At 48.0% G+C, this 14,689-nt stretch overlaps 1 protein-coding gene across 1 annotated transcript in view; it reads left to right on the top strand.

Annotated features, from left to right (window-relative positions):
• Positions 1–8,974: 8,974 nt before the first annotated feature.
• FA2H (fatty acid 2-hydroxylase) overlaps positions 8,975–14,689 on the top strand; it is a 144,652-nt gene continuing 138,937 nt past the window's right edge. The window contains exon 1 of the mRNA XM_068261436.1: positions 8,975–9,292. Coding sequence (XP_068117537.1) covers positions 9,020–9,292 — 273 coding nt within the window. The 5' untranslated portion in view covers positions 8,975–9,019. The remainder of the gene's footprint in view (positions 9,293–14,689) is intronic.

Below are 14,689 nucleotides of genomic sequence, written 5' to 3'. Positions count from 1 at the left end.
TGTCTGATCCACCCTTCCACCAGCAACCACTGTCTGTTCCACCCTCCCACCAGCACCCACTGTCTGATCCACCCTCCCACCAGCACCCACTGTCTGTTCCACCCTCCCACCAGCACCCACTGTCTGATCCACCCTCCCACCAGCACCCACTGTCTGATCCACCCTTCCACCAGCACCCACTGTCTGATCCACCCTTCCACCAGCACCCACTTCTCTGATCCACCCTCCCACCAGCACCCACTGTCTGTTCCACGCTCCCACCAGCACCCACTGTCTGTTCCACGCTCCCACCAGCACCCACTGTCTGATCCTCCCCACCTACCAGCACCCACTGTCTGATCCACCCACCCACCAGCACCCACTGTCTGATCCACCCACCCACCAGCACCCACTGTCTGATCCACCCACAACACCAGCACCCACTGTCTGATCCACCCTCCCACCAGCACCCACTGTCTGATCCACCCACAACACCAGCACCCACTGTCTGATCCACCCTCCCACCAGCACCCACTGCCTGATCCACCCTCCCACCAGCACTTACTGTATGATCCACGCTCCCACCAGCACCCACTGTCTGATCCACCCTCCCACCAGTACTTACTGTATGATCCACCCTCCCACCAGCACCCACTGTCTGATCCACCCATCCACCAGCACCCACTGTCTGATCCACCCTCCCACCAGCACCCACTGTCTGATCCACCCTTCCACCAGCACCCACTGTCTGATCCACCCTTCCACCAGCACCCACTGTCTGATCCACCCTCCCACCAGCACCCACTGTCTGATCCACCCTTCCACCAGCACCCACTGTCTGATCCACCCTTCCACCAGCACCCACTTCTCTGATCCACCCTCCCACCAGCACCCACTGTCTGTTCCACGCTCCCACCAGCACCTCTGTCTGTTCCACGCTCCCACCAGCACCCACTGTCTGATCCTCCCAACCTACCAGCACCCACTGTCTGATCAACCCACCCACCAGCACCCACTGTCTGATCCACCCACCCACCCACCAGCACCCACTGTCTGATCCACCCACAACACCAGCACCCACTGTCTGATCCACCCTCCCACCAGCACCCACTGTCTGATCCACCCACAACACCAGCACCCACTGTCTGATCCACCCTCCCACCAGCACCCACTGCCTGATCCACCCACCCACCAGCACCCACTGTCTGATCCACCCAGAACACCAGCACCCACTGTGTGATCCACCCTCCCACCAGCACCCACTGTCTGATCCACCCACAACACCAGCACCCACTGTCTGATCCACCCACAACACCAGCACCCACTGTCTGATCCACCCTCCCACCAGCACCCACTGTCTGATCCACCCATCCACCAGCACCCACTGTCTGATCCACCCTTCCACCAGCACCCACTGTCTGTTCCACCCTTCCACCAGCACCCACTGTCTGTTCCACCCTCCCACCAGCACCCACTGTCTGATCCACCCTCCCACCAGCACCCACTGTCTGTTCCACGCTCCCACCAGCACCCACTGTCTGTTCCACGCTCCCACCAGCACCCACTGTCTGATCCTCCCAACCTACCTGCACCCACTGTCTGATCCACCCTCCCACCAGCACCCACTGTCTGATCCACCCACCCACCAGCACCCAATGTCTGATCCACCCACAACACCAGCACCCACTGTCTGATCCACCCTCCCACCAGCACCCACTGTCTGTTCCACGCTCCCACCAGCACCCACTGTCTGTTCCACACTCCCACCAGCACCCACTGTCTGTTCCACACTCCCACCCACCAGCACCCACTGTCTGATCCTCCCAACCTACCAGCACCCACTGTTTGATACTTGTGACTACTTCATATTTACAGTATATCTGGAGGCATGTGACTTATATCTGGAGACATGTCACTACTTATTTTTTGTTTATCTTTCACAACAAGGTACTAAATTATTTTATCCATACGCTTGTTATAAAACTATTGTTTTATTTGAAAGCATGTGACTACTTGATTTTTTTATTCTGTGACTACTAAAATCGCTTATCTAGAGGCCACATGCATGTAATTGTGTTATTCCAAAGCCTGCTCATACACACGTTCAACATAATGCACAACCAACCGTACAATATGACTAACCACACAACAAGCAGTTTACATGATAAAGATGTCCACACATGCCAACCAACTCACTTAAATACTATGCATGCAAGCTAAACGACAAACTGCACAACATGTCCGCATTCAAAAATAACAAATTTGTTTCAAAGACTTGTACGCACGTGCCAACCTGCCTGATACTTGGGCAGGGTGATCCACCAGTTGGATCCGGCAAACAACCTGTTATCAGTTGGTCATCTTGTTGTTTACCAGCCGTACACACACCCATCCAACAGACCAAGTTTGGAAGATAGTTGTACAGATTGCTGGGACCTGTGTACATGCCTTTAATTATGTAATCTTGCGGTGCATAGCTACTTAATTTTTATGTATCTAGGGAGGACATAGCTTCTTAATTTTTGTATCAGGGGTATATTAGCTATTAAGTTACGTAATCTGGGAGAAAGGGAGCTCAACTCACGATAGTGAGCCTTGGGCGGCAAACAGTACACAGCGGACCCTGACTTTGAGTAGAACTGCAATATGGGTAGGTTCAAAAAACTATCCATGTTTTTCTAGTTGTCAGGATTATTATTATTTTAACCACTTGCAGGGCCGGATTTGTACTTTCCAGTGCCCTAGGCCTGCTGTCATCTACCCCCCCCCCCCCCCGCCACCACCACCACTACCAAAAAACATTCTGACCAACACTGACTATCGATCATTGGTTTGAATGGGCTCATTTCAGTTGTGCTGCTCTGCCTCCCATTCAGCCAAGAATCAGAGGATGCTCTTTCTGCTCAATAATTCCTGCAGTTTGTGCGCCTGCCCGAAAGTGCACAGCAGCCAATAGTGTTCTGGGAATGCATACTTGAGAAATGACGCTGATATATGTACTTGTCAAGAATGCATAACACTATACTGGCGTTGGTTGCTGTGCACATCTGGGCAGGAGCAGAAAACTTGCGCAAGTCGCAAGTGGCCAGAGCATGCGCTGCTTCTTTGTCCTCTGTGCGACTGGCTGCAGTCAGAGAAACAAACAGGTGACAGGGAGCGTGAGTGGCCAGAGCATGCGCTGCTTCTTTGTCCTCTGTGAGACTGGCTGCAGTCATAGCCACATACAGGTGACAGGGAGCGCGAGTGGCCAGAGCATGCGCTGCTTCTTTGTCCTCTGTGAGACTGGCTGCAGTCAGAGCCACAAACAGGTGACAGGGAGTGTGAGTGGCCAGAGCATGCGCTGCTTCTTTGTCCTCTGTGCGACTGGCTGCAGTCATAGCCACAAACAGGTAACAGGGAGCGTGAGTGGCCAGAGCATGCGCTGCTTCTTTGTCCTCTGTGAGACTGGCTGCAGTCAGAGCCACAAACAGGTGACAGGGAGCGTGAGTGGCCAGAGCATGCGCTGCTTCTTTGTCCTCTGTGCGACTGGCTGCAGTCAGAGCCACAAACAGGAGACGGAGTGCGAGTGGCCAGAGCATGCGCTGCTTCTTTGTCCTCTGTGTGACTGGCTGCAGTCAGAGCCACAGACAGGTGACAGGGAGCATGAGTGGCCAGAGCATGCGCTGCTTCTTTGTCCTCTGTGCGACTGGCTGCAGTCATAGCCACAAACAGGTAACAGGGAGCGTGAGTGGCCAGAGCATGCGCTGCTTCTTTGTCCTCTGTGAGACTGGCTGCAGTCATAGCCACAAACAGGTGACAGGGAGCGTGAGTGGCCAGAGCATGTGCTGCTTCTTTGTCCTCTGTGAGACTGGCTGCAGTCAGATCCACAAACAGGTGGCAGGGAGTGGGAGTGGCCAGAGCATGCGCTGCTTCTTTGTCCTCTGTGAGACTGGCTGCAGTCAGAGCCACAAACAGGTGACAGGACAGCTCAATGGAGAGAAACAAAGAACAGGTAAGTAGCAAACATCCTGTCAATACCCACTTTGGATGTTTGGTTGTAATTAGAGCGGACCTGAACTCAGAACTTCCTCTCTGCTTCAAAAGATACACAATAACATAATAACCTTTAAAAAAACATTTCGATACAAATCCTGCAATCAATCGGTAGTGTCTACTTCCTGCTTTCATGGAAGCAGACATATTGTTAACATCCTGTGCTTTCAAATTAGCTTAGATGTTGTGGCAGTCAGGGGACACAGGAGAGATCAAATTACAACGTCAGATTAGACACAGATGAGGGGGAATTACACAGGCTCTCTAAAAAAAATACAAGGTAGATTTTTCTATGTTTTCCTTCTGTCCTGTGCAAGAGTTCAGCTCCACTTTAAAGCATCTGAATGATATTTATTTATATTTGAAAAATCTATGTATCTCTTTTGAATGTTGAAAGTACATATGGTGGTTTGCTCTAACATATTGACAGTATACAGGAACAAAGTCTGAAGACAGAAATAATACTTTTTTTCTTTTAAGCCAATAAATGGTATCATCCTCATTCAAAACTCTCTGCTTTCGCTGTGGCTAAAATGGTACAATGCTCTACTGCTACAGGAAAGGAGAAGGATGCCAAACTATACAGACTAGCATAGAGGTAGTAACAGCTCAGGTGACAGTGACAGTTTAGCAATGAAAGTAAAGCAAACAGCATTTTTATTCCTCTCATAGATGGTAGGAACAGAAAATGAGTCAGGAAAGAGTTAACTAAGACCACTGCTGGCTAGGAAGAAAAAAAAACCCCTAAAGCCATAAATTTAAGTAGACTAGAGATAAGAAAGTGTAATTTATAGCTGCTGGGGTCAGTGTCAAAACTGTAAAGGAGAAAGTGAAGAAATTAGCAGGGTTCACTGATGTCTTTGAATGCCTACATTAAAACTCAGCGGAACTTAGTTCTATCTGCTTTGTAATGTAAATCCCTGGTATTTCTCACATCAACTTGTATGATCATGATAAGAGGAATTGATCATCAGATGAGGTGACAGCAGATGTTGACTGAGACTTGCTGGAATTGGGGAACTCTGGAATTCAGCTATTAGTGCAGAGCAGGGCACTGGCTGGCTGCGCTGCGGGACCAGAAGAGGTGATTAATTTTGACATATGACCTCTTCTCTCTCCAAGTCATGCCGCCCCTCTTATCTTATCTGATTTTATCGCCCTAGGCCGTGGCCTTTTGTGGCCTTTCCAGAAATCCGGCCCTGACCACTTGTGGACAGCAGTGATAGAAATCTAAGCCCTGTTTTGGTGCTGTTATTTCTGACAGGGCGTAGATTTCACTATGTGCTGTCAATGCACTCCCAACGCTATCACATGCACCCGATTGGGGAGATTAAGCTGTCATATGACAGATGACATCTCCCCTAGCTGATCAGGAGCCATGGCTATACCTGGCTACATATACTGTGGGTACCTATGCCTGGCTTCCTTTACTGGGGGCACCTGTACCTAGCTACCCATACTGGGGGCTCCTATGCCTGGCCACCTATACTGGGGGCTCCTATGCCTGGCTAGTTATACTGGGGCACCTATTCCTGGCTACCTATACTGGGACCCTTATGCCTTTTTATCTATACAGGGGGCACCTATGCCTGGCTACCTATACTGGAGGCACCTATACCAGGCTGCCTATACAGGGGGCACCTATACCAGGCTACCTATACTGGGGGCACCTATACCTGGCTAGCTATACTGGAGGCACCTGCAATGGGGTAAAACATAATAATGAGGATGCAGTGAAAACTGTTGAATAAAATATACATTTTAACCCCACTCACTTTTAAGACCACTCCCTCTAAATCAGGGGTCTCAAACTCGCGGCCCGCGGGCCATTTGCGGCCCTCGATACAATATTTTGTGGCCCTCGCCGGCAAAAGCTTCCTTATAGTTCGCTTCAGTGCCCCCAAGTAATCCGCCGCATCCCCGCCGCTAAACGAGGGCTGCAGAGCCCCCAAATCGCCCGGGGGGAAATCCGCCGGCATTTCCTGGAAGGGGCAGAGCTTTCAACTTCAGCTCTGCCCCTCCTGACGTCAATCGCTGCCTCTCCCCGCCCCTCTCTGTGAAGGAAGAGTGAGAGGGGCGGGCAGAGGCGGCGATGCGCCGCGATTGTGAAATTCCTTATGCGGCCCAGCATCATCCTGACTTTGCCTCCTGCGGCCCCCAGGTAAATTGAGTTTGAGACCCCTGCTCTAAATAATAACAATTTTATTTATCCTTCTCCGTTAACCCTTTCTCTCTTGCTTTTAACATTAAAAATACTTTATTTTTTCAGTTCAAGGTGAAAAGTATACACTGTAGCAAAAACCCACCTTTATTTGAAAATCAAATATCGTCATCATAAATTGTAGCAAGAAAATAATTTAACCTGCCTGGCGGTGCATTTCTGTCTGGAAGTATGAGTCAAAAGGTGTACATTTTTTTTTTTTTCAAGAATTTTAGGCCTCCAACTGTTAAATCATAACTCACCAAAATATATCAGAATCCAGTAGTCACCAGACTACTGGAGTTCGGTGCGGGCAGCAGGCAGAGAGTAGTCACCATCCAGGCAGAGATCAATGCAGGCGGCAGACAGAGAGTCAAAATCCAGGCAAAAATCGGTAACAGTAAGGCAGAAGCAGTTGGAAACCAAATGGCTATATTGCTAACATCCTGTGCTTCCAAATGAGCTTATTTGCCATCTCTGCCATGGCAGTCAGGTGACACAGGGGATAGATCAAATTCAAAACCAAAGCATGTTTCTTCCAGAGTAAAATGAGCCATACATTTACTTTTCTCCTATGTTGCTGTCACTTACAGTAGGTAGAAATCTGACATCACTGACAGGTTTTGGGCTAGTCCATCTCAACATAGGGGATTCTCAGTATGGCCTTCATTCTTTATAAAGACACTCCTTGAAAAAGATTTATAAAAAGATGCTAGTCAGCCTCCGTGCTCACTGCACACTTTTTTGCCAGTAGAAGGAGCAACTGCCATTCACGAAGTGCTTTTGAAAATAAAGTAAGCCCTGAGAATCCCCCATGAGGAGATGAGTTAGCCCAAAACCTGTCGGTTCTGTCAGATCTCTACTACTTACTGTAAGTGACAGCAACATAGGAGAAAAGTAATTTATGGCTCATTTTACTCTGGAAGAAACCTGGGCCATGATCCAGGAAGAGGAGCTGCGTGACCCAGATGTGAAGGGGAGCCGCACTCAGCAATAGGGGCTTCCAGCCACCGAGGGGAGCCGCAATAGGATCCTGAGGCTTCCCTCTCTCCAGGGTAAGTATCTGATTTTGAAACCAAGCTTCGGCTCGGATCCACTTTAAGTGGGTTTTACATGTCGGTACTGAATTGGTTAAAGAATATCATGGTTTGTATTTAGAAGACTTAAAGAGAAACGCCGACCAAGAATTGAACTTTATCCCAATCAGTAGCTGATACCGCCTTTCCCATGAGAAATCTATTGCTTTTCACAAACAGACCATCAGGGGGCTCTGTATGACTGATTTTGGGGTGAAACCCCTCCCACAAGAAACTCTGAGGGCTGTGGTACTCCTGGCAGTTTCCTGTCTGTGAACCTGGTTGCATTGTGGGAAATAGCTGTTTACAGCTGTTTCCAACTGCCAAAAAAGCATGCAGCAGCTACATCACCTGCCAACAGTAAAAATGTCACCATGTAATAAATGTCAGAATGTAAATTAGGGATTTTCAAAGATTTTACAATGGGCAAACACTGACTAAATCATTTATACATAATTATTGTAAAAATGAAGCACTTTTTTTTTATTACATTATTTTCACCGGAGTTCCTCTTTAAAGGGGAACTTTAGCCTAAACAAACATACTGTCATTAAGTCACATTAGTTATGTTAATTAAAATAGATAGGTAATATAATCTCTTACGCAGTCTTTTTTAAAAGAGCAGGCAAATGTTTGTAATTTCATGGGGGCAGCCATCTTTTTGGTTGATAGGAGGTAACAGGGAGTATGAGACAGTTCCAACTGTCCTGTGTCCTGATCACCCCTCCCAGCTGAGCCCGCTAGGCTTCAAATCTCAAAATCAAAATTGAAAATAGAAAAAAAAATTGCACCAAAACAGCAGAAGGAGAACAAGAAAATCAGAAATCCCGTCATGCTTTGTACAGCATCAGGAGAAAAATGCCCGGGCAGTTTTCTTCTGTGCAACTAAAAATGAGGCTTGGGTAAGAAAAACAAAGTTCTGATGCTGTGAAACTGTTAAAGAAACACCAAGCCTTTTCAGTGCTGCTGAGTATTTTTTTTTTAGTCTGGAGATTCACTTTAAATAAAGTAATGCTGCAATACCTATCTTTGTCCATCGGGGGTCAGACTAGAGCCGGCGGGACTGGTGATCAGGTTGTAAATAAGAAAACGAGCGGACAGCATGGAGTGGGCGGAGAATATGCAGATACGATTGTGTGAAGCGAGGAAACGGGGCGGGGCAGGAGCGTATTTTGATTGTTTTGGGCGGGACGGGGCGGGGCACTTTAGGGTGAAGCACCTGTTGGATGGGGAATATACAGGGAGAGGTGGAAAGTATGCATTATGCAAATTAGGCAAAATACGTATAAGGAGTGAAAGCGGGGAGATAGTTTACAGTAGGGCGGGACAAGGGGGTGCATAATGCGAAACTAGCGGAGTACTGATAGCACAGTGTGGGCGGAGCAAGGCGTTACTATGCAGATAAAGCACAGCTACTGATAGCGTTGTAGTAGTAGGCGGGGTAGAGGCGGTGCTATGCAGGTGAGGCATGGAGCTGATAGTGGATATGTGGGTGCGGTGGAGGCGGTACTATGTAGATGAGGCATGGAGTGGGTGGGACAGGGGCGGTATAACGCTGATTAGGTGCGGAGCTGATAGCGCGGAGTGGGCGGGCAGTGGGCGGTACTATGCAGATGAGGCATGTAGCTGATAGCGCGGAGTGGGCGGGCAGTGGGCGACGCTATGCAGATGAGGTGGCGCGGTGACACTCGCTAGGTTCTCTGTCACCAGTCCGGACTCTCCGCTTTTCCCGATGGCAGGACTGGCTGGACGCCGGGTGACGGCTGCTGAGCTCCGGAGTCGCTGCGCCGCTGGTGCCTGCTGGCTGCTCCGGGGGAATAAAGTGTACGATGTGTCCCAGTTTGTCCGGCTGCACCCCGGGGGGGAGAGGACGCTGCTGGACCGGGCAGGGACGGACATCCAGGGGGATCTGGACGGACCGCCGCACCGGCACTCAGACAATGCGCTGCGCTGGCTGGAGCAGTACTATGTGGGCGAGCTGGAGCCGGGGGAATCCCGGGAGCAGGTGAGGAGGGAGCTGGGTGTGAGGACAGGTATGCCAGGCTGTAGAGGGAGCATAACTCTGTACTGTGACTATAGATCAAGTGTGCCAGGCTGTAGAGGGAGCATAACTCTGTACTGTGACTATAGATCAAGTGTGCCAGTCTGTGGAGGGAGCATAACTCTGTACTATGACTATAGATCAGGTGTGCCAGTCTGTGGAGGGAGCATAACTCTGTACTGTAACTATAGATCAGGTGTGCCTGGCATTATATCTCTGTACTGTGCCTATAGATCAGGTGTGCCAGCCTGTGGAGGGAGTATAACTCTGTACTGTGACTATAGATCAGGTGTGCCTGGCATTATATCTCTGTACTGTGCCTATAAGAGGAGGTCAGGTGTGAGGTGTGCCAGGCTGTAGAGGGAGCATAACTCTGTACTGTGACTATAGATCAGGTGTGCCAGTCCCTATACTGGCTGTATATTTCTGTATTGTGCCTATAAGGAGAGGTCAGATGCACAGGTGTGCCAGACTGCCAGTCCTTATACTGGCTGTATATCTCTGTACTGTGCCTATAAGGAGAGGTCAGGTGTGCCAGTCCCTATACTAGCTATATATCTCTATGCTGTGCCTATAAGGGGAGGTCAGGTGTGCCAGTTCCTATACTGGCTGTATATCTCTGTGCTGTGCTTAAAAGGAGAGGTCAGATGCACAGGTGTGTCAGTTCCTATACTGGCTGTATATCTCTATGCTGTGCCTATAAGGAGAGGTCAGGTGCACAGGTGTGCCAGTCCCTATACTGGCTGTATATCTCTGTACTGTGCCTATAAGGAGAGGTCAGGTGCACAGGTGTGCTAGTCCATATACTGGCTGTATATTTCTGTATTGTGCCTATAAGGAGAGGTCAGGTGTGCCGGTCCCTATACTGGCTGTATATCTCTGTAATGTGTCTATAATGCCTGTATATCTCTGTACTGTGCCTATAAGGAGAGGTCAGATGCACAGGTGTGCCAGTTCCTATACTGGCTGTATATCTCTATGCTGTGCCTATAAGGGGAGGTCAGGTGTGCCAGTCTATAGGCGGCATATATCTGTAAACTGTGTCTATATGGAGAGAACAGGTGTGTCAGTGCCTATACCGCCTATATATATTACTATGCTGTATCTATATGGACAGGTCAGGTGTGCTAGTCCCTATATTGGCTATATGTATACCTATAGTGCATCTATAAGGAGCGCTCAGGTGTGCCTGTACTAGCTATATATTTCTGCTGTGTCTATAAGGAGAGATCAGGTGTGAGTAAAGTTGCTTATATTTCTGAACTGTGTCTATGAGGAAAGGATAGGTGTGTCAGCTCCTATATGTGTGATCTATATTGCTATGCTGCTTATATAAGTAGATGTCAGGTGTGTGTAGAGGTTTGCCAGTCTATAGGGGGCATACATATCTATATAGTGTCTATAAGGAATGATCAGGTGTGAAAGTCCAAATGCTGGCTATATATGACTTTGCTGTGTCTATAGGGTGGGGTCAGGTGTTTGCAGTTATGCCAGTCCCCTATACCGGCAATATACCTCTATGCTTTGTCTATAAGGGGAGTCCAAGTGAGTGTACAAGGGGTACAGGTGCGGCAGGCTGTAGGGGGTGGATCTCTCTATACGCTGTCTATAAGTATATTTATGTATCTATCGATTGTTACCATAAACTGGTCGATTAGGGCTTTTTTTTAATCTTTTCCAATTCGATTGTAGAATCCAACATTGGGATTGATTAGATTTTCTGTTCCAATTGACCATAGAATTGTTTCAAATCGATTGCAATTTTCTATACAATGCGATCGTAAAAAGCAGGGCTGTGGAGTCGGAGTCGAGGACACAGAGCAATGTTGGCTACCTGGAGTTGGAGTCGGTGGTTGCATAAACTGAGGAGTCGGAGGGTTTTTGTATCGACTCCACAGCCCGTGTAAAAAGTGCAGTGAAAGATCGAATCTGATGACAATATTGTACTGTTAATGGGCACCTTAAGAAGTTCCTGGTGGAGATGCCCAAATTATCTATAACTACAGGTGTGCCCATCTGTCCAGGGGAAGAAGCCCTGTTCCTTTACAGGGGGCAGAATGGTCCAAAATACCAACACAGGGAAGCACACAGAGTCGCTAAGCTTGATGCCAGACTTGCATGAGTGTTATGCTCCGTTCATAGCCTGAGGAAGCGGGACATACCTGCGAAACGCATTGCACTTTCTGGAGTATGTAAATAAATATTTTTGTTTCATAATATCAACAGTATCTAGTGTCAGCTTGGAGGCGGTAAGTCCACCTTGACCTCCTATTATTTTCAACATTTTAGTGAATTTTTTTTTTTTTTTTAAATCCATTTGGCACCTCTGTTTTGCCTATACATTGCCTGAGTCCACCCCTGGTGGAGGGGTGTTATTATTATTATTATTGAGTATTTATATAGCGCCGACATATTACGCAGCGCTGTACAGTGTATATATATATATATATATATATATATATATATATATATATATATATATATATATATATATATATATATATATATATATATATATATATATATCTTGTTACTAACTGTCCCTCAAAGGAGCTCACAATCTAATCCCTACCATTGCCATATGTCTATATATTATGTAGTGTATTCTAGGGCCAATTTTTAGAGGGAGCCAATTAACTTATCTGTATGTTTTTGGGATGTGGGAGGAAACCGGAGTGCCCGGAGGAAACCCACGCAGACACGGAGAGAACATACAAACTCTTTGCAGATAGTGCCCTGGCTGGGATTCGAACCAGGGACCCAGCGCTGCAAGGCGAGAGCGCTAACCACTACGCCACCGTGCTTGCCCCTTTCTTCCGATCTACAGAGAGCGACTTCTTAATCCTGAGTGGGGACTGGTCTAATCTCCCCACCTGCCTATTCAGTGGTTGCCAGGAGGGTAACCCTGGTTTGTGAGTATTATTACATACTTGCTTTTACACATCCGTTTACCAGTACATACTACACTATATTGGGTTCCCGGTGTCTCCTCTTTGTGTTCTCTTTACAACACAGGGAAGCAGTAATCTCTGTAACGGGGTTGATTCACTATAACAAATAGCGTGCCTTATCAGAGTTAACATGCCTTATTAGAGTTAACATGCCTTATCAGAATAGCATTGCGATCGCTACTAACTTATGCCTGCTAATTGGCAATGACGAGAGCTCCACTCGTCCTGCCCTAAACCCCTGCGGGGCCAATCACTTTAGAGGACATTATCTTTGCACTTTGTTTGGCCCAATAGGCTGCCTGTCACCTGACAGGAAACTTGACAGGCAGCCTATTGGGCCAATCAAAGTGCGGGGATAATGTCCTTGAGGGCTCAAACCCACTAGAGCGATTTTCTGACTGTTTTAGGGAGCGATTCAAACCGCTAGCGATTTTCCTAAACGCTCAGCTGATAATGGATGGGCTAAATTCCACTGGAGCGATTGCGATTACCAAATCGCAAAACGCAGGACATGCTGCGTTTTTCACGTTTAGCGTTAGCGTTTCTGCAATGTAAAGTATATAAACGCTGGCCTAATCGCTCATCAAAACCTGCACAGAGCGATTTTGCAAGCGTTTTGAAGTTACTGCACACTGTAACAAAATGAAAATTGATTGAAAGGACCAATCAGAATTAAAAACGCTAATCGCTGCACAATCGCTGGCAAATTGAATACTTTTTAAAATCGCTACTGAAAACGCTCATGAAATCGATTCCAAACCGCTCATGCAAAACGCTAGCGATTGCGATTAGCGATAGCGTTTTGTAGTGGGTTCCAGGCCTGGAAGTGATTGAACCTGCAGGGGCTCAGGGCAGGACAAATGGAGCTCTCATCATTGCCAATTAGCAGGCATAAGTTCGTAGCACTCTGATAAGGCATGTTAACTCTAATAAGGCATGTTAACTCTGATAAGGCACACTATTTGTTATAGTGAATCAACCCCAAAGTGTGTCGGACAAGGGGGGTGTGACCAGCGCATTGCGCCCCCAACGTGTGACGCACATACCGAAGTGTCCCATTGTTTGCGTACCGGGCGCAGGACAGTCAGTAGTGCATGTATAGGAAGCCTTGGCGTGGCCGTCTGCATACAGTACCCTGGAATCTGTATTTGTGGGTTGCATATATGCCCATGGGTGTCCAGTGGCCAGTCCCGATGATGTGAGCATACAGGTGAACCCCTCTCCATAGGGGACAGTGAGAGCGGCATTTCTCTATGTACACAGGGTGCAGCGGAGCCATCTATGTAGGGAATAGGTGACATTCTTCGGTTTGCCGCTCTATGAAGAGAAGTGGAGTTTGTGCCGTACTCACCCTGACTGTTTATGTAAGGCAGCGTCTGCAGGAGGGGCTTGAGGCGATCGGTGGAAAATGGACTGTTCAGTGAGTTCATGAAGGGGCAGAACTTCTCGTAGGATTGCCTAAAGGCTTATTTACCACGTCACAAGAGATTCAAAAAGCCTGCCCTGGATTTATTCCTTGGATTTACAATATTTTTTTTTTTTGTCTGCTGTATTGATAAACGTTTTATACTTTTCTTTTCTTCTTCCTGGATTTATACCTTTCCTCAAACTAAACGGGCCGAATGTGGCCCTCCAAGGCTTTTTCACTGGCCCCCAAACACAAAATGTATAACTTATAGATGCGGCTCACTGCACCTTTAAATATCTGTGGCCCGCATATAGAATAGCAGTGCTGGCCCCACCCATCCACATACTGTAGAAGCCAGCAAGCGGTCATTCGCTGGCTTTGAATCCAAATTCTGCATCAGGTGACACTGCTGTCCAACTGGAAGGCAGGTTGTCACTTGGGAAAGCTTCACTGTCTGCTGCACAGAGACGTTCTTCGGGCGCCGCATGACTGAATGGCTGCTGCTGGGAGTTCTCCTCCGGGCATGATTGGGGGGAATCAATACCTAGATTCAATGTAATGTTTTTCATCATTTTATGTATGTTCCGGCCCCCCAGCAGTCTGGAGTATGTTGACCTGGCCCTGGACAGAAAAAGTTTGGGGACCCCTGATCTTGAAGCTCCACTTCCATGTGCCACGCCCCCTCCTAATCCTCATGCTGTCCCTCTTCCATGTCAAACCTTCATGTGCCCCCCCCCCCCCCCTTTCAGTTCTATACAGGTCCCTTAGGCAGCAGCTCCCTATTCCCATGTGTTGCTCCTTATTTGCAATCTGTATTCCATTTGCAGCCTCTTCTTCCATATGTAGCGATCCCTCTTCCATGTCCACCCGCCCCTTGCTCAGCTGCCGCCAAAGGCCCGGGCCTTGTGGCTTTTCCAGAAATCTGGCCCTGCAGGTTGTTCTGCGTTTATTTATTTTTGTACTTTTCTTGGTGCTTGGCTCAGCTACAGACCTGCACTGTAC

Source organism: Hyperolius riggenbachi, chromosome 11 (assembly GCF_040937935.1).
Source record: "Hyperolius riggenbachi isolate aHypRig1 chromosome 11, aHypRig1.pri, whole genome shotgun sequence".
Taxonomy (NCBI): domain Eukaryota; kingdom Metazoa; phylum Chordata; class Amphibia; order Anura; family Hyperoliidae; genus Hyperolius; species Hyperolius riggenbachi.
Note: the sequence above shows the minus strand (reverse complement) of the source record. Positions and strands in the feature narration are given on the sequence as shown.